Raw genomic sequence first — 24,446 nt, 5'->3', positions numbered from 1 at the left:
CTTTGAGCTGAGACCTTTCCAGATGATTCAAGGCCTGCGCCTCTTGGCCCAGGAGGAGCCTCGTCTGGAGGTCACTTCATTCTGCAGTACAGACTGCATTCACCACCGCCCTCCTCGCCTGCCAGCCGAGGACCTCAGCCCACCTCCTGCCCTCAGTCACTCCTACACTTGCTGAACTGCTGTTCTGGGGAATAAGAGCTCCCTGGGGTACAACACAAAACAGATAGCTGGTATTTGGCTCTGATGAACAGAGATGTCAGTTACTTGATGTATACTATGAGGCTTTAGTTGCGGGTGGTATTGTAGGAAGGTAGACATTGTCATGTTTTAGTTTTTATTAGCAAGGAAAAAAATCCCTTTAATTTAAAGTCAGTTGTGAACATTTGAGGGAGGAGACAAAGAAATCAGACATGTTAAGGCACTGTTTCCAGTAGAGGGTGCTCTAGAATGAAATTTGTGGAAGTATATGAAGTCTCTTTAGAAAAGGTGCAGGAGAAAATGCCCAGCCTCTGTGATTATTTAGCTGCATCCTGCATTGAGAATCTAATTCTGTTTTACCTATTTCTTGAAAATAGCTCCTCCATAAGCCATTTGTACTCACTTGCAATCCCTAGTAATTAAGAATGTGTATTTATATTCAGATTGCATGTGTTGCACACATTTAACCCGAGAAATGCCCTGATGTTGCTTGACTCACCATCTGCTCTCAGGACACACGTTCATTGTCTTTCTGTCCTGGCTTCCCCTGCTCAAGGTCATTTACATGAAGACCAGCAAGATGTCCCCTTAACAGAAGGTCAGCAGGAAAGGCAGGTCCTTGCTGAGGAGCTCTGCCTCCTGCGCCCCTTGCTTGTTGGGTACTTTTGATTTGGAGCTGTAGTTGGCCAACTGCCTTTCTAACTGGCATAGTTCATACCTTTAATTCTCTCCAAACCTAGGAAGTCTTATTGTGTGTCCACCAGTGTCTTCCCTTTCACGAATACTGCCTTATGTGATAATGTCTATCCTGTAGATTGGTCCAGGGGAAAATCTCTGCAGGTTTGTAGGGAGTCAGAAAAGCCAGAAAGCCAAACTAGAGACTTCCACATGGATAAAACAAGAAGGCTACACAGCTCTACGTAAAAGGACTCCTGACAGGGGAGTTGTTTTATATTATAGGTTGACTAGTCCTTATCCAAAATGCTTGGGTCTGGAAAAATGTTGGACCTTATAATATTTGCATAGACTTAATGAGATACCTTAGAGATAGGACCCAAATCTAAACATAAAATTCATGTAGGTTTCACATACATCTTAGACACATAGCTTGAAAGTAATTGTATATAGTGTGTTTTAATGCACCTGATTTTGACTGCAAACTGTCACATAAGATCAGGTATGGAATTTTCCAGTTGCTCAGAAAGTTTCAGATTTTGGAGCATTTTGGGTTTTAGATTTTTGTGCTAAAGGTGCTCAACCTGTAGTAATTGTGGTTTTGCTTATGAATTACTTTTTTAAAAAATCCTGATTCAAGTTATTGCTTATAAAGGAGAAAACAAACAGTAGATTCGTGAATAAGCAAGCTTATCTGCCAGAGGTACAACCAAGATAGATTAGAAACATTAGTAGTTATATCTTATCAAGACCTACATTACTTATTTTATTTTTGTCCCTAGAATTTTCTGTTGAATGCTGCTTATAGCACACCACACAACAAATCATATAGTATTCGGATCAAATTCTTTTTTTCCCCTCTTGCTTTAATACCACACTCTACTGGAAAGCTGGCTAATCTGATTTAATATCTACCTGGTAGAAATGTTAGATTAATGCATATTAACAATGTTATGTGTGGCGCCTCCTGTACTTGTATTACTGACACTGTCTTTTATTTATTACAAATCTAACAGTGAGTTCTATGTAAAGTCACTGTTGTAGATGAATAATTTGATGTCTAAAAGTTTCCCTAAATCAAGTTTTGAAAACACACTTAATATTAAAGGAATGCTGTTATGATTCACAACTGTTATGAAAGCAATCCAAAAAAATTTATAAAATAAATTGGATAAAGCTTTCTGCTCTGAAAGGAACATGATTAACTGAGGAAACTATTTAAATCCACTTTCACTTCTTTTGTTATGTTCCAGGACAATTTCAAGTGTCACTGCTCTTCAGTATACTTCTTAAATTTGCAATTATTTCTTTTATTATAACGTATAAAAGAAAATACTTTCCTCAGCTTGAAGAAGTGCATGTAGATTCAAATTGCAGTAAAACTTTCTTCATTCTCCTTTCTAAGTAGAAAAATTAGGCATATTAAGAAGTTTCATGTCCATGAAGATTGTTACACAAATACCACATGACTCTAGAGTTCATCAGCTCCTCATAAAATAGTTTTTTCTTCAAAGATGATAATATATGTTTGGTGGTACTTTGTTTCTAATTGTATATAAATATTAGCTTGTGTCCTGTTTTGAAGGACAAATAATTTTGTAGATAAGGGATTAGGAGTTTAAAATGTTAAGCATTTTCTTTTAGTTTTCACTTAACATGAAGGAGGAGGCCTGCTCATTTGGGTCACTGGAAAAGCCCAACTCTTCTTTTCATGATATAGTAGTGAGACTGAGAAAAGCCAAATTCATCAGCTTTAAAATGTCTTATTCTAGCAATGAAAATAAGTTTATTTTTTAAAATATACAAAGGTCCTATTCTTCAGAGGAACTATTATTAATATATTAGCATCTATTTCAGGCCTATTTCTGTAGATTCGTGTATACATGATAGATATATATGTATCAGTGAAATGATCTAATGGTGGGGTGAAGACCACTTGTTAAAATGGAGTAGCCTGACCAAAGCTGATGTGAATGAATCACTTACATGAAATATTAACTGAAGACATTTTATAAAACCTTTTATTTGGGACTAGATTCTCCTCATTGCTTTCCCCTCATTATCTTTCAAAATTCTGTAGTTATGTTTGGGGGGTAATGACTTATAGGAGATATATTCCTGTACATGATAAGTCACCTGAGTTTTGTGTGTTGGACCAGCACAGGTGAACCTAACAGAATAAAATATAAAACATTCTCTAATAGTTTGAATGATATTTATCAAAAGTTTTCTTGGTAAATATTAATAAATCAATGTAACCTGATGCCACAGTATGCACAATTAAAATTTGTTAATGTGGCTCCCTTAATGAAAGTTTATCTCTGATAGTTGTCAGTACACTTAATCCCTGCAGTACATTCATACCCAGGATATACTCAGCTATGGGGGATATATCCAGGACATGTTGTACTTTGTGGGGAACAGTAAGTAATCAATTCATGTAGTTTCTGGTCAGTCAGTTCTACCGCCAGCTGGGAACCTCGGCTGAGTCCCTAGTTTGGGAGAAAGTCAGCCACATGTGTCTCTCTAGCTACTGGGACATTTGGCTCTGGTACCTCAAGAGCCCTCCAAACACCTTCAGGATGGGGATGTACATAGTCCTGATCTTCTGGCAGATCTATGCTACCAGGTATGCCACTATTGGGAATCATAGGGAGGCCAGGAGCCACATTTCCTCCCCTCTGGGTGTTCTCCTGGGGCTTCTCCTCTGCTGCTTTGGGGAACTATAGGGAGGCCAAGGGGCGGCCACCTCTCCTTCACCCTGGGTTGTTTCTCCTAAGGCTGTTTCTCCAGAGGGAGCACTTACTGGATCCTGCCAACTATACCAGTTGTCAGGAGCCTGGTCAGGGGTCAGCTATGGTTGCAGGTAGTGAGATCCTCAACGGGAAAAGACCATGCAGAGCTGTCACCTGGAGGAGAACAAATAGCAAACAGCAACTTTATTTAGCAAACCCATTCCTAATACAGGTTTCTGGGCAAAATGGTGCACATCTACATCAGTATGGGTGTATATGTGCATGTTACACTTTGTGTAGTCATTGTATGTATGTGTTGCACTTTGCTTAGTCATTACACACAATATATGCAAGGTACATGTGTGTGAAGTGTGTGCACCTGCTATTACACAGGAGGTACATGCATCTGCGACTATGGGGACCGCTCACACCCGAGACTGTCTGAGTTCTGCATGGCTGTGCAGGGTCATGCCGTCACTGCCAGCCTGTGCTCCACCTGGGTCCCTTTGGGTGCCCTTCAAAAATAGAAGCCAATACTTAACAAAGATTTTTCAAGTTAGTATAAAATATGCCAAGGTAAGGAACCATAAAAGGTAGAGGGAACACTTCATTCCCTCTTCCTCTGACAAGACCTTCTCCCTCCTTTCCTTTCTGCCTATCTTTTCTTTTCCTTTTCTTTCTTTCTCTCATTTATTTATTTACTTACTTATTATTTATGGTAGGGCTAGAGATTGAACTCAGGGCCTTACAATCCTAAGCAAGACCTCTACCACTGAGCTATCTCCCTAGCCTGAGCAATGTTTCCTGATTAAAGCTTCTCAGAAGCTGATGCAAGTGATTGGGAGTTCACAGCTTAGCTGAGTCACAGTCCTCAGCCACGTTCTCCTGCGTGCAGTCTTATTAGCAATAACATTGGTATCTTGGTTCTCCATCTGTTGACTCGTGATTCCTTTCTAGTTGATTCAGAACTCGGGCTGGAAGAAGTATACTGCTTGGGCCTGCCTAGGAGCTGGGTCAAAGAACAGAAGCTGGGGCTGTGCTGTTCTACACCCTGCATATTTAGAGGATACCGTTGATGCCTGTTGTGCTGTCATGGGTCAGGTTTCCTAGGAAACAGTCGCTGATGGGAGGGTTTGGGTTTGGAATGTCCCCAGCAGGCTCATGTGTTGGAAGCATAGGCCCCCAGCACACAAGGCTCAGAAGTAGGGTGTGGTTACAGGAGGTGGGTCAATGGGGGTGTGGCCTTGGGGACTTTGTCCTGGCCTCCATGAGGTGAGAGCAGCTCTTTTTCCTCTGCCTTCTCTTGAGACCCTGCCACCAAGCCAGTTCTGCCTTGGAGCCAGCCAACCATCAACTGAAACTTATAAAACCATGAACCAGTGAACCATTCTTCCTTTAAGTTGGGCTTGTTGGGTGTTTTGGTTACAGTAGTGAAAATTGCTAAGTGAAACACTGAGGTAGAAATTTGGTGTGCTGGAAGTTTAATGGGAGCGCTTTCAAAACCTCTAGCTTGAGGAGGAGTGAAGGCATAAGATGAGAAGGTGAGCTGTAATGCAGCCATTACAGAGGCCAGTCCTTCAGAGAGCTCAAGCTAGGTTAGCCCTTCAGCCTTGTCCTAATTGGGGGAAGAAGGGGATGTGTCTCTATAACCCTGCAGTAACTATCACTGTATGTGTGGTGAATTGAAAGAATGCATGACGGTGGGGGAGGTGATGCTCTTCAACTGAAGATACGTTTTGGAGAGGGTCTCGGCTGAGATCACTCTACTCCAGCACCCAGCAGGAAATAAATAATAAATGCTTTGGTCTTCAGGGTCGCCCACCCAGCATCCAGTACTAATGCTGATGTCTGTCAGTGGAATATATGCTTGAAAATGAGTGTACACAGCTTGAGTATGTATTTGAAAAGCTCTTTGTAGCCAGGTGTGGTGGTACATGCTTGCAATCTCAGTACTTGGGAGGCTGAGACAGCAGGATTGCAGGTTCGTGGCCAGCCTCAGCTACTTAGTGAGGCCCTCTGCAATTTAGTGAGACCCTGTTTCAAAATAAAGAATACAAAATAGGGCTGAGAGTGTAGCTCAGAGGTAGAATACCCCTGGGTTCAATCTCTAGTACTGCAAAGAAGGAAGGAAAGGAAGGAAAGAAGAAAAGGGAGGGGAGTGGAAGGAAAAATGAAAGGAAGGAAGGAGAGAGAGAGAGAGAGAGAGAGAGAGAAAAGCAAGCTGGGCATGGTGGTATACGCTTGTAATCCCAGCATTTGGGAGGCTGAGACAGGAAGATCCAGGTTCATGGAGAGCCTCAGTTACTTAGTGAGGCCCTTTGCAACTCAGTGAGATTCTTTTTCAAGAATAAAGAATAAAAAAGTTGGGCTGGGGGTGTAGCTCAGAGGTAGAATGCCCCTGGGTTCCATTCCCAATACTGAAGAAGAAAGAAAGAAAGAAAGAAAGAAAGAAAGAAAGAAAGAAAGAAAGAAAGAAAGAAAGAGGAAGGAAAGAAGGCAGGCTGGCAGGCAGGCAGGCTCTCTGTAACAGATTCCCATGCTAGCATAGCAGTTGTAAAAATGGAAAATTTCAAGCAGTTACTTTTAGGAGAATTTCCCTCTCCTGTAGGAACCGGTTAGGGAACATCCTTTCCCTAACGCCTTCTCAGAACTCACTTTTCTTCCCCGCTCCCCCTTCTGTTAGATGCTCCTCTTTACCACTCTCATCATATCATACTTTGTGCATTTTGCTATTAGTGTCCTCCAGTATGAATGATTCCTCCCTACAACACACACACACAATCACACCCACTTACATACACTTGTTATCCTGAGCTCTTGAAGCTCAGCAGCAGACACTAGGTAGACCTTCCAGAAACGTTGGTTGAATGAACATCCTCAGCCCTGACTCCTGATTAGCAGCAGTATATGTTGGCTTGTCTTTGGTAGAGGAGATAAAAATTGTCTGGAACTTGGATTATCATATTAAAGCTAGCTGCCTTTGGTGACAGTAGCTGTGTCTAACCTCATTCATCCCAGGCAAAGGAATATACTTTGTTATTGAAAGGCTTTTCTCCTTGAACCTCTCTCTGGTTTTTAGCTCTTTTGGAGAACTAGGCTGGGCCACCCAGAGGATTGAATTTCACGTGACTAGTAGTATGCTTAAGTAGCCTAACTGAAGAGAGCTGAGTGGCTTTCTTCTTCACTCAGATCTAAATGCCGCTCCGGTGCAGAGATGTTAAGTTTGAGGGAATCTGCCAGGGAAAAGTGAGTTACTCCTTATGCTGGGGAGAGAGCTCCACTTTTGCCACCCCAAGGAGACACGCCTGCCAACAGTAGGGCAGGAGCAAGGAGTGGCTTTTGGTGTGTGGGCCACAAGCCTCTCTCCTCTCTCCCCCTGTGTTTGTCTGGTTATGGATAAAGAAAAGCTAAGTACCAGTGATTACCAAATGTTTCATCCCTTTGTAGAATAGCACATTCTTTGTATAGATAGACTTTCCCCCCTTTGTCCGAATGGTTTTTTACCAGTGTAGATTTTAGTACTTTCTTCTTTCATACCTAATATTTTCTATTTATAGTCAGTACTCTAATATATAATCCAAATGACTTCACAAAATTAGATTGTCAAAGTGACCTATATATTAAAAATCGACAGTCACAAGAATGGCAAAACATTTCAGTTTTGATCCCTATTGATAGTGTTAGGAATGCAAGTAATGGATTTAATATCTGAAAAATGCCAGTGTTTCATTTATACTAAATTTTAGGATTTTTTGTATTTGTTAATGTTTTGTTTTCATGAGATAAAGTGATTTTGACTTGGGAAAGTTTAGCTTAAAATGATACAGTTATAAAGTAAAAAACTGTGAAAAGCCTAGATTTAGAAATTATGCATTTGATAATTGGTCTGGCTAATGTTATTGCGACTCTGTTGCAGAAAGTCAGTGCTTTGGAATCAGATTAACTGCTTTCAGAGAGCAAAGTTATTCTAGCTGTTATCATATTGCTTACAGACAATAATATTTTGTAAAATGGAATTTATGATGTTTTTATGAAGGCCCAGTGGGCCCTTGGCATTCCTACTTTTCTGTTTACCCTTAATCTGGGTTCCAGGAAAGTCACTTTATTTTGTTAAAATTCAAAAGTCCTCCTCAACAATAGAGTTTTTGCCTTCTCCCAGTGACAGCCAAAAAATCATCTTTAAAATTGCCTTGAAATAGCCTGAGTATGAGGCTGCCATTAAGTGTTATTACTGAATAAATTTTAGTGTGTGGGGGGAGATATATTTCCAACCTGTAGATTTTGGGGCAAATGACTTCTAAATGGTTTTGAGACCTTGAGCATTTTGAAAATCCAAACGTGTTTCCAGTTTAGCAAATTTTAGTGGCTAGGGAATATCTCTGGACTGTGATGAAGAAAATTATAGGGAAGAAGACTGACTTAATTGGCATCCTAACAGCAGTGTACCTTGGGACTTCCTGTCTTAGATTAAATATAAACTACAACTCTGGAGTCCAGCATAATTGCTGAGACGAGCCCCTTAGATGTGCTGGAGACAGCGGCCATGAAGAGTCTGATGTAATTCTTGCAGTGAATTTTACTGCCTCTGTCTTCCTGCCGACAGAATCGCTGCAACCGGACTAGCCACTGTTTACAGTCGGTGGATTATGACTTAAGCACCACGTTATACAGCTTCCATCTTTATTTAAAAGAGAATGATGAAAATTGTTAATGAGGCTGCTTTTAATTATATTTAATAAAATTATAATTTTGAGGCTGTTGCTGATGTTTGTTTCTTTGTTTGTTTTTTTAATTTGGGAAACTGGGGATGGAACCCGGGGGCATTCCACCTCTGAGCTACACCCCCAGCCCTAATTCTTATTCTTTATTTTGAAACAGGGTCTCACTAAGTTGCAGAGGGCCTCACTAAGTAACTGAGGCTGTCCACGAACCTGTGATTCTCCTGTCTCAGCCTTCAAAATTCTGGGATTATATGCCCAGCTCGATGATAATCTTAATATAGAACAGCTTTAAAAGAAGATAGAACTAAAATTATGAGCACTGGTTTGTTAGCTATGTATATTAAAAGCTTAAGGAAAATGGGATGTATAACTCTTCAATTAAGAAAGGGGAAACATTCATAAAGAAATTAATTTATACTGATAGGCGACGGGATATAGCTCAGTGGCAGAGTGTGTCCAGCATGTGCACAGCCCTGAGTTTAGTCTCAGGGCCTTGTGCGTGCACGAACGCACGTGCCTGCACACACATGCGTACACACAGAAATTAAATCCAATTACATTCATTTGCAGGAGGTTATCTTAAAACAAAGTGGCAGACTTTTGTTTCTGGCTGTAATGGTATAACTGGTACTGGACTTGCCCTCTCGCCATATATAGCTAGAGAACCGTACAAAGTAGACATAACAACTGTTTAAGCTGCTTAGTTTCAGCTGAATGGGACTGATCCATGAGAGAAGTGAGTCCTGCAGTTGCCTCAGCCTTATTCCTGGAGGTATGTTTTTGAACCCCCAGCATGAGGAGGTAGAACCTAGAATATTAAAATATCGTGAACTAAGGATCCAAAGAGGCTGAAGCTACTGGAATTTGCAGGGCAGAGTGACAAAGGAGGAACTACCTACTAAGAGTCCCAGAAATTTACCTACTAGGAGTCCTGTCATGTTTTTGGCAGACTATTAAGTACTGTATGTGTTGAAGGAGATTTTGTGAATCAGGCCAAGGACACAACCAGAGAACTGTAAACTGACAACTTCCAAAGGTTTTGCAGGGCTGGAAGACTTTCACATTCTGGCCAGATGGGAAGACCTGTGAACACCCAGCATATTGATTGGAGACCCCAGAGAGGCCATGCCTCTGTGGCAGGTCTGTAGGCTTTACCCAAGAAACCTGGGAGCAAGCCTTGAGTGAATCCAGCTGATTTACCAACAAACTGGCTCAAAACGCTCTATGGACAGATTAAAAAGAATAATTCCACACAACATTTGAAATGTCCAGAATTCATTTTAAAAAGTCACCAGCTGTAGGCACCGGGCATGGTGGCACACACTTGTAATCCCCGCGCTTGGGAGGTGGAGACAGGAGGTTCGCACAGGTTAGAAGCCAGCCGCACTGGCTTAAGAGACCCTGTTTCCAAATTTAAAAAAATAGGTCTGGGAGTGTAGCCTGGAGGTAGAAGGGCCTCCAGGAACCCCAGTACCACACACACACACACACACAAAAAAAAAAAAAAAAAAAAAAAAAAGAAAGTCTCTAGCAGTAGCTGGTTGTGGTGGCGCATGCTTGTAATCCCCGTGCTTGGGAGGTGGAGACAGGGAGGATTGCGCTGGTTCGAAGCCAGCCTCACTGGCTTAAGAGATCTGTTTCCAAATAAAAATATAAAAATGGGTCTGGGAGGTAGAAGGGTTTCCAGGAACCCCAGTACCACCAAAAAATAAAAATAGTCACTAGCTGTATAAAGAAGCAGAAAATTTGACTTAGAGTCAGAAGAATAAAAATAGATCCAGAAATAACATATAAGGACTTAAAAAAAACTACTATAAAATAACCTTAAAGAAACACAACCTCATTAGCCTGAGTAACAATATGTATTTAAGTGCTAGAGTAGTGCAAAGAGACAAAAAATATATAGATGGGGAACAAATAGTGAAAAATATTAAACATTGATAAACTATACAAGCCCACGGAAGCCCAGCAGATCTCAAGCAGTCAGTTGCAGCAGAGCCCAAACCAAAGATGACAAACTGTTAAAAGCAGCCAGAGAAGAAAACATTGCATACAAGGGAAACAAAAAATAGATGACAGTGACTTCCCACCTGCATGTTAGAAAATGGAAAGATACCTTCTTCATGAATTCAACCTTGGTTTACGGTATTTAAAGCTACTCCCTCTTCCCCACAATCCTGGCTCCCTTTCCAGACCTATTCGCATTCTCCATGGCATTTATCATTGTGTAATATACTGTGTGTTAGTTATGTTCTCGAAGCATCGTGTATTGAAGGCATGGTCCCAATGCAGCAGTCTTCAGAGGTGGGGCTTTTAGGAAATGGCTGGATTACAAGGGCTCTTACCCCATCAGTGGCCTAGTCAGTAAAATCTGCTTTATTCCACATCCACTCAGGAATGTATTCTTGTGTAACCAGTGCCATCAGAAACACCTTGAATAATGGTTAACCAAATACCTGGGTACCATAACGTAGCCAGGTTGACATAATTGTGATAGTAAAGGTGTGAAAAAACAGAGTTCTTACCCATTGCTGCCAGGTAACTGCATAAGTTGGGAACCACCTTGGGGAATAATTCGGCAACATCTTAGTTTGAATGTTCATATCCTACCAGGGAGCAGTTTTAGTTCTATTTTTATATCCTGGGAAGCACTTTAGGTCACAGATAAGCATGTTCAAGAAAGAAAATATAGCCGGGTGTGGTGGTGCACGCTTGTAATCCAAGCATTTGGGAGGCGGAGACCAGAGGATCACGGTTTGCAGACAGCCTCAGCTACTTAGTGAGGCCCTCTGCAACTCAGTGAGACCCTGTTCCAAAATAAAGAATAAAAAATTGGACAGGAGGTGTAGCTCGGAGATCAAATGCCTCTGGGTTTCATCCCCAGACCCGCAAAAAAAAAAAAAAGAAAAGAAAAGCCAGGCGTGGTGGCGCACGCTTATAATCCCCGCGCTTGGGAGGCGGAGACAGGAGGATCGCGCAGGTTCGAAGCCAGCCGCGCTGGCGTAAGAGACCCTGTTTCAAAAATATAAAATAGGTCTGGGAGTGTAGCCCGGAGGAAGAAGGGCTTCCAGGAACCCCGGTACCACCAAAAAAAAAAAAAGAAAGAAAGAAAATGTAAACAATCTAAATGTTTACTGGTACGAGGAGAGTTCAACTGTGGTCAGTTATAATAGTGTACATCAGTTAAAAAGAATGAAGTAAAAGCCGGGCTTGGTGGTGTCTTGTAATCCCAGCATTTGGGAGGCTGAAACCGGAAGATTGCGGTTTGCAGGCAGCCTCAGCTACTTAGTGAGGCCCGCTGCAACTTAGTGAGACCCTGTTTCAAAATAAAGAATAAAAAATAGGGGGGATTGTAACTCAGAGGTCAAATGCCCTTGGGTTCCATCCCCAAACCCACATACACACAAAAAAGAATGAAGTAAATTTGTATATATCAACATGGATTAATTATAAAATTTGCATCAAATGAGAAAATTAGTTACAAAAGGATATAAATTACTTGATAACACACATCAATTTTGACAGTTCAGAATAATACAGTTCAATAATACATTATTTGTTGCATTGAATTTTTTGGTCGTTTTTTTTTGTTTTTTTTTTTGTTTGTTTGTTTGTTTTTACTACCCAAGATTCTGAAATTTCATACTAAAAAGAAAAACCTCCAGAAGCACAGGCCTATCATCTCTGAGTTCTTGTGGTAGAAGAGGTGACTAGATATAACATATGCATAAAGAGTTGTCCAGTAGAAACTCTAATGTGACCAGTATGGGGCACCGCAAACGTCTTGTATCCTTACCCACTTTGCTAATTGTTACTCATTTAAATAACCTTTAAAGTATGTAAGCCCTGAACAAACATGTTGAAAGCTAAAGATGCTTCTGTTCCAATGACACTGCACATATTTTTAAAGAATAGATAAAGAATTTAAGTAAAAAATCACATTGAAATCATTATGACATTCAGTTATACCTACTGATATATTTGTTTCTTAGATAACTTATGTTTTCTTAAGCTGTGATTAAGAGTTAAGTAAGTTGAAATTAAAGTACTCTTTTTCTTTAATAACTTTCCTATCAGATCATAAGTTTAGGGTAAAGACACTGCATTTGAAATTACCTTAACTTTTTACTTAACAATCTTCTTGTGAAAAATTTAATCAGGCTCCTGTACTTTTTTTTTTTTGTCTCCTTCATAGTTATCTGATGATGGTCGCTATGTCTTGCTGTCAATAAGGGAGGGGTGTGACCCAGTAAACAGACTCTGGTACTGTGACCTGCAGCAGGAGTCCAGTGGCATCACTGGTAAGTTATTTTTCAGACACAGTTAATTATTCCAGGAAGTTCCATTAAAAATCAATTATTTGGGTCTTTTAATTGATTTTCCAAGAAGCCTTCTTCTGTTCTACCACATCATCTCAGTTCATGGTTTTTTCCTTTATTACTCTCCCATAAAATGAAGAAAAATTGGAAACTGACTCTTAGCTTTGCATTTTCTCTGTAGATTGAAGTTAATCTATTCTGCACTTGAGTGTGAAAATATTCAGATGGAGAGTGTTAAGGAGAAGCTGGCCCATTGGTCTGTCAAGTGTTAGGATTTTCTAGATACAGTGGTGCACACTGTCACAGGCAGTGGGTCAACTGGACCAGTGAGAATTTGCCAGAAAATAAGTAATCACACAAGGTTCCTTAATACTGAGGCGCATGCATACTGACAGCCTTTTGCTTTGTGAAGCTTCTTCTGTGTCGATGGTGAGCATAGAGCCAATCAGCTAACAGATTCTAAGGCGGCTTATTGTACGTGTTATCTTCCAACTTCTCTGTCCTACCAGCACCATCTTCAAGCGTGAAAGCATTCCAACAGTGCAGTTTACTGTGCCTCAGGTTCCCAGACCCTGAAACCCTATCCAGATGAGGACACTGAACTAATTACACCACGTTCTGATTAACATGAAATATATTTTAGAGGCGCTTGATACGGATTTTCAAAATATACAATACTGAGTGTGTTTTTATTGTAATTTACTTACCTAATCCTCATTGTTAGCATCTAATCTGTATTACCTTCTGATATGAAAATATTTCTGTTTGGGTGTTGTGTCATGTTTAAACTCTGAGCAGATCCACATACTTGCATTCTTAAATATTATAGAATTCCATTCACACACCACAAGATGAAGTTAGCAGCTTTCATCCTGGTTCTCATACACACAAACACACGCACACATATACATTTTTTCATTTAGTAAAGCTGTGTATATTTTTCTATTGGAAAAAAAAAAAAAACAAAAAAACAGACCCATTTTGGTCTCAAGAAAACTATACCACCATATCAGTGTTTGCATTCTCTGCGATCAGCAAATCACCTCCCCGGAGATTTCACTGGGCCTCTGTAGAACTGAGCAGACCTTGAATCTGACTGAAGCCATGCTGCTGTCCTGCACACCTATTCCTGTGTGATCCTCAGTTGGTAAAATCAGATCGACCTAGTCTTTCTCCAGGTTATTAAAAATTCCAATCACAGTGTTCTTCCTCAAGAGAGCACTCTTTTGATTTTCTATTTATAACTTCAGTCTGTCTTTAAATTATTAATTAGACTTATGTCATTAAAAGATGCAAATTAACAAATTAAAAAATACAAATTGCTTAACCTACTCTAAAATAGGGAAGAAAATTCTACCCACATACTGGTTTACTAAACTACTGTTGCCATATACACTTTAATAAGGGAGCAATACTTTGAATGAATCTTGCAAATTTCAGCAGAACTCAAACCCTCTTTGTTTTTTCCCCCCAACATATTGGTCTTTTTTTCTTTCACAGCCCTCCCCCCTTCATGTAATCATGCAGTGTTAGGAATTAGAGAAGAATGTGCCATACCCGGAGTTTCCCAAAAGAACACGGTACAGAAATGCATTAGGCCCTCAGAAACAAAATTCTAGATGGTGTAGCCATGAATTAATATGAAGAACAAAAAAGAGAAGGGTCTTGGACCCCTAAGTGGCTCTGAAAAGATACAGAAAAGGGGGAAAAAAATAAACTCCATTTCTCCTACTGTAGACCTACAACAAAAGTCACTTCTGTGATCCCAAAATATGGGGGACCAGCAATCAACCTCTGGGCAGCATTCCTTTGTTGAGGACACGGGCAGGAGGCTTTCTGAAAAGGGGGCTCTTTGATCAACTGTCAGAGAAATTCTCTATGGCTAGCTACCAGATCGAAAGATGGGGGAAGATTAGAGTATTATTTTTAGTTTGTATGACATGCTTGTCAAAAAGAAATTCTGATTCTTGTGGCTGTTTTGGAGCAAAAAAGGGCAAGACAAGGTCAGAGAGAGACTTTGGCTTCTGAGGCCTGAAGTGACCCAAACATTATAACAAAATATTTTCACCTTCATCACTCAAAGATCCTTCAGAAACCAAGGTCTAATGGCCAAATACTTGAACCTTGCTGTTCTAGTTATTTAGGATAATAACAAGGGATATGGCAGTTATGAGTCAGGAACAATGGATAAACCATAATATCCCAGCTTTGATGCATTCAGATTGTCAGATCCAGTTTATAAAATAAGACTGGTCTTCCAGCTTGGTTTTTTCCTTGAGTTACTTGACAGTTGTCTTCTCTGCTCCTGGGGTGGTTTTCGTGAAGCTTAAGTGGTAAGGCTAGCACAGGGCTGCACTCGGCCAGTGTCAGTGTGATTATTTTCCGGAATGTTCTCTTTCCTTACATCTTCCAGAGGAACTTTAAGATTCCTGGGCATGGTTTAAAATAAATCCAGCACTGAGAGAGATGGGAGGGGAAGACTTGAAGAGGGAAACACCTCATTGGACATGATGTCCATACACACACTCATCAAAGCCAATCACTGCTGAGCACTGGAAAGTGGGGAGGGAAAGGGAGTGGGGTAGGACCTGGGGGAGGCTCAGTGGGTGCAGTGTGCATTCCTGCCTCTGTCACCCTGAAACGCATCAAGATGTATGATTACAGATCACCAGTAAAAGAGAAACATAAAATAATCCCAGTGGTTAGAACTCTGCAAACCTAAATCTGTCTGGGACTATATCTCTCAGTCATATAGTGCCCATATATTTCCTAGGTGTTTGTAAAGTATTGATGGTTTATAAATACATGTATCAGTCAGAGAAGCAGAAACAGTAGATACATATCAAGAGATCGAGTGCAAGGAATTGGCTTACGTGATTTGGGAAGCAGTTGTGATCTGTGGGGAGCTTTTGCGATCTGTTGGGCATCGAATGGCAGACAGGCTGGTGCTATTGTTCACAGGGAGAGTTTCTTCTTTAGAGGAGCCAGATCTGCCTTTAAGGCTGGTTGAGTCATGCTACTGAGATTATCAAAGGTAATCTCCCTTGCTTGAAAATCCACTGATTATAGATTTAATCACATCTCTAAAATCTCTTCACAGCAGCACTTCCTTTAGTGTTTGATTAATTAACTAGGGACATTAGCATGGCCAAGTTGGCAACAAAACTACCATCCTGGTGAACTCACAGGAAACCACATGGAGAGGAATAGAGCCAACAGACTTTAAAATATAAACCTAATTTTATTTTTTCATAAGTTACTAAACTGATGAGCATTTGGAGTTTATATAATTAAAAAAAAAATAACTCTTCAGTTAAGAGAAGGCTCTCCACAAAGAATCCTGCACCCTCTTTCCCAATGGCTACCAAAAAAGCATTTGGGATCACTCTTATCCTACTCTGAAACAGTCTCACTGAGTTGCAAAGGGCCTCACTAAATAGCTGGGGCTGTCCTCAAACCATGATCCTCCTGTCTCAACCTCCCAAATGCTGGGATTACAAGCATGTGCCACCATGTCCGGGGCCTCCTAGTTTTTTAGTATTTAATTTGCATCCTTTATTAAACCCTGAGATGAATGGGTTATCGACCCATCCTTTCAGTCCTGTGTACTGTATGAGCAGACTTTTCTGCTTTTCTTTTTCTGTTGCTTGTTTAAAGTAAAAACCAAAGAGGTATCAAGGTGTTATTAAGGACACCAGACCAGTGTGACATTTTATTCTGCAGTAAAAAAAAGACAGCCAACTCTTGACTCTAGATTCTTAATGTGTCTGTCAATTAGTTCAAATCAGTCATTCCCAAGCCTTGCAATAAAATGATACATGCCTTGATTTTCTTAGTTATATTTTTTCTATTTTTCTAAACTAAGACTTAAACATGTCTGTGTGTATATATATGTACACATATATATGTATATTGTGTATATAGTTTCCTATGGTTGCTATAAATCCTATTTTGATCATATAGATTTATTCATAGACTTGACCTGTTTTCTACCTTAGAGTTAAATACTAGACCTCAGAGCTATCTCTTTTCTCCCAAATATGTGGATCCTTAAAAATTTGTATGGAAACTTAAGAGAATTTCTACCTTAGAATATAAATATATTTGCCGGGCGTGGTGGCGCACGCTTGTAATCCCCGCACTTGGGAGGCGGAGACAGGAGGATCGCGCAGGTTCGAAGCCAGCCGCGCGCGCTGGCTTAGGAGACCCTGTTTCCAAAAATGAAAATGTAAAAATAGGTCTGGGAGTGTAGCCCGGAGGTGGAAGGGCTTCCAGGAACCCCAGTACCACCAAAACCAAAACAAAAAAAACAAACAAAAAAAAAGAAGAATATAAATATATTTAACTCAAAAACTATTTTTTAAACATTTGCAGTAGAAAAGTGGAAATTACTACTAATTGCTTTAAAATTTAAATCTGGTTCCTCCTATTATCTTTCTTTTATAAACAACGATAGATAAAGTTCAGTCTAAAATCTAGGCCTGTATGTTTTATATTTAGTTATGAAGCAGACGTGTATTGATGTCCCATGGTGCCAGGCATCCTGTTGGGTAGAGATGGTGACAACAGCCGTGGTTAATAGAGCTGACAGCAGCTGTGGTCCCTGCCCTTGGGCTCCTCCTGCACAGTGGTCAGAGATGGTCAGTGCAGGGTTCTGGAGTTGTCAAATGTGCTGTGACCCAGGCTCAGAACTAGACACAGAGGCAGGACTCCTCTAGAGTTTGAAAACCCTAAGCTCCCACTTTCCCTTCTCTATTTGTTTCTTTTCTCTTTAGTTCTTTATTTTTCTATAGAGGGCCAGATACTTTATTCCTTACTTTATAGGATAATCAGCAGGAAAAACAGAGCTGACATTTTGTCCCTGTTCTGAGTAGATTTAAAATTACATTAGAGGCTTTAAAATATAGAATCCGTAAGAAACAATTGTTAGGTGAAGAGAGCCATAAAATACGCCTGAGATCCGTGTTGCTAGTAGCTTAGGACACCTCTTCAGTGTGGCCCTCTGTCAGCGGGCCTGAAGTGGTCTCTGATTGTGTCACGGTGTTTATGAAGAAGCTAGGGAGGGGAGGTAGGTGTGCTGACACACTGATTTCTGTAAGGAAACACCAGTGTACCCCGTATTTCACCCAGACTTTCCCTGACTTGCCTCTGATTTTTCCTTTTTTGCTATAAGTTTGATTACTTCAGCTTAATGATGTTTTCAAGACTTTTCATGAACTTCTCTTAATCCTTTTCTGTCATTAAAGAGAGTTGGCTTTCTCCTGCACAAACTAAGCTACACTACATGCTAACACATAACCATAAAAGGAAATTTGATATTTGTCAGACACATAAATTGTTCATTAGCAATCACTAGGGGACGTGCCCTTGTTTTTAGGTGGCAGAGATAATAGTGACTCGGGAGTTCATGCCTGGTGGAGCTGGGCATCCTTTGGGAGTAGAGTGGAGAAGGAAATGCACACTTTCAGGAAGATTTAAGCAAATGAGTTCTCCAGAGCTTAGCAGAATCATGTGGATGTTAAAAGCCAGACCCACGGGGGGGTGGGGGGGGAGTTGTCTGTGAGAGGACAGGGAGTTGGTAGAAAATATTAAGTGTTCCAGAATTAAAATGCAAAACAAAAAGAGTTGGGACACCAGGAGGCTATATGAAGATGACAAGTAAAATTTGAAATTCGATGTAAAAGACAGAATACTGGTGATGCATTTAGAATTCATGTTAATTTTAAAATTAATGATTATGAGTACTTTTTCTAGAAAAATGGCTGTGTGCTATAGACAATGAAAGTTAGACATTAAAAGTTCACTGCTAGCAAATCCTTTTCAGAGGCATCACATTCAGTTTATTTTTGTCACTTGAAGAACATTGGGGTTATTTGGAATAATAGTACGTTTTGTGTGTAGCCAAGTTCTGAGCTGCAAATGTGAGTATTTCATCCAGTGTTCTCAGCATCCTCGGAGGAGCACAGATTACTCTCCCCAGGAAACCAAGGCTGTGAGCCCAACTGCCTTTCCCAATGCCATTTAAACATTTGAACTCAGGCCAGTGTAGCTCCCCAGCCTGTGGTCTAGCCTTCCCATGTGTCAAAGTAAGACTGAAGGAAGTCTTTCAGGCCAGGGGACAGCAGCCCCTACCCACCCTCCACCCACCACAGAGCCTGACCACACCTGGACTTGTTATCTTTGTGATATGTGAAACCTGTATGGTTATTGTAAAGTAGAAGAGTCAATTCGTCTCTGTTATTAGCGAGCTTCTACAACGTTTTCTGCAAAACTTAGTTAATATTCTTGATGATTTTCAAAGAAAGAAATTAAAGTATGTTGTTGCTCTAGGAAAAGCATAAGAGGATTTATTTTAAGCTAATCTCCACTCAGTAAACAAATCATTTCCCACTAAGGAGCAGGTTTATAAAAAGCAAATTTAAATTCAATATGAAGAGGTTCTGAAATGGAATTCTATTTCTTCAGAGTGAATAATGCCACTTAAAGACAAAATGGCTAAAAGTGAAAGGGTTAAAGAGTGACGCCTGGCCTCTTTTTTTAAAGTAATTTTCCTGTTTTCCATTTAAATCAACATGGTTCTCACTTGTGAGTAGCAAAACCAAATGAACCCCATTGTTCAACTGAAATGCCTTTTCTTCTGAATCATTTCTTTACCAAAACCTGAAGCAAAGATTTCTGTGAGCTTCTGTTAAAAAACATTCTGCCTGTGAGGGTCTCTATTTTGAACTTTTTATTTACAAATTTTATGGCAATTCAGCCACATTACTCATTCTGAGTGAGCTTCTGACTCAGAGTGTGTTTATGGCTAAAGTTAATGCTTCAGAATTTGTAAAAGAAAATGAGCGCTATGTTTTTGAGGGCTGGGTGTCCACCAGAGCTCGATTACTGAGATACCTGCATCTCCGGCCGTAACTGCGCCTGCAGCAGAAATGGAGGAGATTCCTGCTGCGGGCGCCTCTGCTGTGCACCATGCCGTCAGGTGGGGAGGGACCCTAGAAAACACCACTACTGCAAGACCTTTTCAGGGAGAAACCATAAGATGGGTGCTTTGTGAAATGAAGGTTTCACATCAGGAAATGCTTTGTCAGGGGAACATTTAAGGAATCTAACATTCCACTGAGCTAAGATTCCGTGTTTACAAATGGCATATCCAGAAAACTGTTTCCTTATGCTTATCATAAACAAATGAACTTTTCTGATTAGCTTCAAATTTGTCATTGCCAGCTAATCGCCTCCTTGCATTGTTAGTCCCTTAAGGATCTCTTCTTTTTAAAGCATTGTTTAGTGTGAACTAAGATGCAGTTAGTTACCTTGGAGTAAATCACCTGCTGTGTGGCTTTTTGATTTTAGCAGTTTATTGCTGGGAAAAAAAATAAGCATTGTAACTAAGATATAGAGTTTAAACTTTTGTGAAAGTTAATTTTAAGGACTTTGGGGGAATTTGGTGGGTTATATATTTTGAATAACCTCCCAGTTGAAACAAATGAAATGATGTAAAATGTTTTTAAAGCATCTTTCCAAGTACACTGCTAATTTGGCATTAAAGACAGGAAATTCTAGAGACCAAACACAGAATGAAAGCAGGAGTCTTGGAATGGAAGCTGGAATGTCCTGGACGGTTCTGCTGTGATTCTCCATGCTGGGGAGTCTAATGAGAGGAACTGTCAGTAAGGGGGTTTGGTAAGAAAACCTACCTATGGTGGGGCTGGAGTCTGTGGAATGGATATTAAGCAAACTTGTTTGTCTTTAGTTTGGCACTAGGGAGGGGAGGGAGAAGGCAAGATGTGAATTTTTCTCCTAAAACATGAGAGACCGGCTTTCATGTGGGTACACATTGAGTCAGTTGTGCTTGTGAGGTCCAAAAGTCCTCGAGCTAAGAATGTAATTTAAAGTGTTCCTCGGTTGGTTGTATTCCAAGAGGCAAGCAGAAACATAGAAAGATCTTCCCTGGAAGAGTGCCACTAGACCCAAGCCTCCAGGAAAACCCACAGCTAGCGTTTCAAGGGAAATCAGCAGTTCACAGATAAAAAGGATGTCAGATGAAGAAATTCACCAAAGTGAGTAGAGCCACCAGACGCACCAGCATGGAATTACCTAGTGCAAAATAAGTATGCTTAATGCTCTTTTAAAGATAATCAGTGTGATGCTACTGTAAAAAATAAGGCTGGGATCTGTAAGCAAGGAATAAGATGAAAAATAACCAGTTTTAGAAAAGGACTAAGAAGAACTTCTAGAAGTAAACAATATGATCATTAACATTGAAATTCTTTATCCTAATAAAGAAGAGATTAGACATATGAGGAAATATTTTATGAAATAGAATATAAATATTTTTAAAACTACCTAGAACACAGCCCACCAAGGGTAGAAAAACACGAGTTATTAGATATGAAATGAACAGACTCCTTCCATAAATGATCAACTATGATTTGGGGTCAACAATTCTGCAAAGGATGAGAAAATCTGGGGAAAATGTCTATGTGAAGACTTTAAAGAACTAATGAGAAAATGAATAATAACTGGCCCAAGATACTGCCATAAGAGTGATATGACTATCTTAATATCAAAATAGACCTTAAAGCACAAAGCTTTACTAGAGATAAAACTTTATAGTCATAAGAGGTTCAATTCAGTTTAAGTATAATTCTAACAACTTAATTTCAAAAATACAGGAAGCAGAAATGAAAAGACATGTAAGTAAAAATAGAGAAACACAATTATAGAGGGATTTTTTAACATATTTTTCTGCTACTGATAGAACCAGTGGCTCTAAACAAATCAGTAAATATCTGTAAGATTTGAACAGTATGATTCACACATAACCTTAGGTATGTTCAGCACATCACTCATAATGATTGTACAGTGCACATTTTTTCATGTCTATAGAATATTTAAAAACATTTTAAAAATCTTAAGTCAGAAAACTTTTCTGGACAAATTTAAAGGGATTGAAATCATACCAAATATATTTCTTGAGCACAGTTAAGATTTAGCCCAAAGTCAATAACAATAATCAAAGAATAAATACTCTGATAACAATGTCAAATGAATGAAGTCAGACACTAAGGGATATGGATTATATGACTTCAGTATATGTAAGGTTCAAAATTGAGCCCAAACCAGTCTGTACTGTTTATGGATGCAAATGAAGGCAGGAACAAATACCAAAAAAAAAAAAAAAAAAAAAAGAGGGTGAAGCAATTTTCATAAAAGTCAGTGTGAGGGCCAGGGGCTTGGTCAGAGCGTCACAGTGCAAGGGTTTCCTCCTTGCTATGAACAAAAATGGGTGCTTATTTTTTCAGATGAATTTTAGAATGATACTGTCAAATTCACTGTAAGTCTTTGGAGTTTTGATTGGAATCGTATTAAATTCATAATTTCCTCTGAAATTATTTGTACTTTTGAAATACTGGGCATTCGCATTTAGGGAAATGATTTATATTTCCAGTTATAGGAATGGGTTTTGGTTTTTTATGTTTTCTTAGAAGACTTAAGAGGTTTGTATATAAATACATATATACATAAACTTCACATTTATGTTAGATGTATTCTTAAGTCTTTTATAAGTTTGTTTCTATTATAAATGACCCCCATATTTTCGGATTATTGCTAGAATATAGAAAAACTATAAAAATTTTTAAACTACTGATCTTATTAGTCTCAATTCCATTCACTTTTTTTTTCTACTTGTTTTTTGTTTGTTTGTTTTTTTGTGGTACTGAGGGAGTTGAACCCAGAGGCATTCTACGTTCGAGCTACACCCCTAGCCGAATTTTATTTCGTATTTGGAAACAGGGTCTCACTAGGTTGATGAGAGTCTATGTGCTGAGGCTGTCCTAGAACCTGCAATCCTCCTATATCAACCTCCTGATTACAGGGATTATAGGTGTGCATCACTATGCCCGCCTCCATTCACTCATTTAAAAACATACTTTGTTGCATTTTTATTTTGGGGTAGGTACTAGTAATCATTTTTATAATAATTTTCACATTTTCTCAGTGCTCCTAGTTGAAAGTTGAGAAAAATAAAACATATCAGAGGATAAAGAGATTGTTGAAAGTCATACAACTAAATAGTGGGAGACCTGGGTGTGTGTGTGTGTTGTTTTGTGGTGCAGAGGACTGAACCCAGGACCTTGTACCTGCTAGGCAAGCCCTCTACCACTGAGCTACAGCCTCAGCCTAAGAGCAGGGGTTTTGATCCAAATATGTCTAATCATAGAACTCACTCTTTAAGTGGTGGGATTATATTTTTCATAACAATTTTAATTCAACAACAAATCCTGTTAATATATGCTGTGGGCATGAATAAGATAATATACTCAGGAAAGATGCAAGGAATATGAATGAGATATCCAAATTATTATTATTATCATTATTTATTATTATCATTATTGCTTCTTTTTGCAGTACTGGGGATGGAACCCAGGGACATTCTAACTCTGAGCTACATTTCCAGCCCTATTTTTTATTCTTTTTTTTGAAACAGGGTCTCACTGAGTTGCAAAGTACCTCACTAAGTAGCTGAGGCTGGCTGTAAACCGCGATCCTCCTGCCTCAGCCTCCCAAATGCTGGGATTACAAGTGTGCGCCACCATGTCCGGCTCTGAGGTCTCCAAATTAAAGTAGCAGTTTCATTGTGAAATAGAAAGGAAGAAGTGAGTAGAGAAAGCTTGAGAGCTGACTCACCTTTCAGTACTTCAGATGTCATAGGACTTCTTTGTTTATAAAACTTTTCAAGTGTTTTCTAGATGTTTATGTCAGATACATTGTGAAACAGATATCTTCCTAGTGGTTTGGGTTCGGGGGGTTAAATATTAAAAGTGGTTTGTATTGAGACATTTAAATGAGAATGGTAACTTATTTAAGATTTTTTGTTTTTAGCGATAACTGTCTCTAGATTAGTTCTTAGGAATAAAAGAACTGCAAAGTGTCCTTTCTTCCACTTAATACAAGTTTTATTTGTATCTTTGTAGTGCCTGCCATTTTATTTCAGTGCTGACTGAAGTAATGAATAAAAAAGACAGTAAGCAAATAAATCCATAATTGTATCTTGAGACAACTACCCTGAGATGTGAGTGGGGTGCCAATTAGAGGTGGCTAGCCCCTGAGAGTGGGCTGGGCAGAGGCCACGGCCTGCGCCGTGGCCCAGAAGCACATCTTAGGAGCCCAGCAGGCGAGCATGGCCAGAGGACAGGAGGCGAGGCAGGAGTTGGAACAGGAGAACTTGGCTGAGAAAGGACTGTCACATGCAGAACTGGGGCGACCCTGGCAAGGGGTTTGGATTTCACTTCAAGTGTGATGAAATTCCTAAGGGCACCAATACAAACTGAGTTGGGATATTAAGACATCGTGGTGGCTGCTCTACCAAGAAAATCCAATGGTACCAGGCAGCAATCTCACGTATGGACCAGCCTTTCTCAGGCTGGCACCGCTGACATTCTGAGCTGGCTGCTGCTTTGTTGAGGGGCTTCCTGCTCATGTTTGACCTTTGCCCGCTGGATGCCAGTAGTCCCCGCCTCCAAGTTGTGACAACCAAAAATGTCTCTAGACACTTCCACATGCCCCTTGGGGGAGGGGGCTTTGTCCCTGCTGGGGAGGGGAGCCACTACTGTGGACCAGGGAGGAGACTGTGGGGACTTGGCAGTGCATGGTGTCAGGGAAGGGATGTGCTGAGACTTGGGCTAACTCAAGAGGAAGGGGGTCGGGCAGATTATGTGAGGCAGTAGGCGGGGAACAGTGGTCCTTCACTCTCCCACGTGCTGCCAGGTTTTCAGGATTTTCTTGGGCAGTTTTTA

The 24,446-nt window shown here is 40.0% G+C and overlaps 1 protein-coding gene across 1 annotated transcript in view; it reads left to right on the top strand.

Annotated features, from left to right (window-relative positions):
* Positions 1 to 24,446, top strand: part of PREP (prolyl endopeptidase) — a gene marked incomplete at both ends in the record, with an annotated part of 120,774 nt that overhangs the window by 41,666 nt on the left and 54,662 nt on the right. The window contains one exon of the mRNA XM_080699812.1: positions 12,525 to 12,630. Within this exon, the coding sequence (XP_080555938.1) occupies positions 12,525 to 12,630 (106 nt within the window). The remainder of the gene's footprint in view (positions 1 to 12,524; positions 12,631 to 24,446) is intronic.

Source organism: Muscardinus avellanarius, assembly GCF_963383645.1.
Source record: "Muscardinus avellanarius genome assembly, chromosome: 8".
In the NCBI taxonomy this organism is placed as follows: Eukaryota; Metazoa; Chordata; class Mammalia; order Rodentia; family Gliridae; genus Muscardinus; species Muscardinus avellanarius.
The sequence above is the reverse complement of the archived record's forward strand: the minus strand, read 5'-3'. Positions and strand labels throughout refer to the sequence as shown.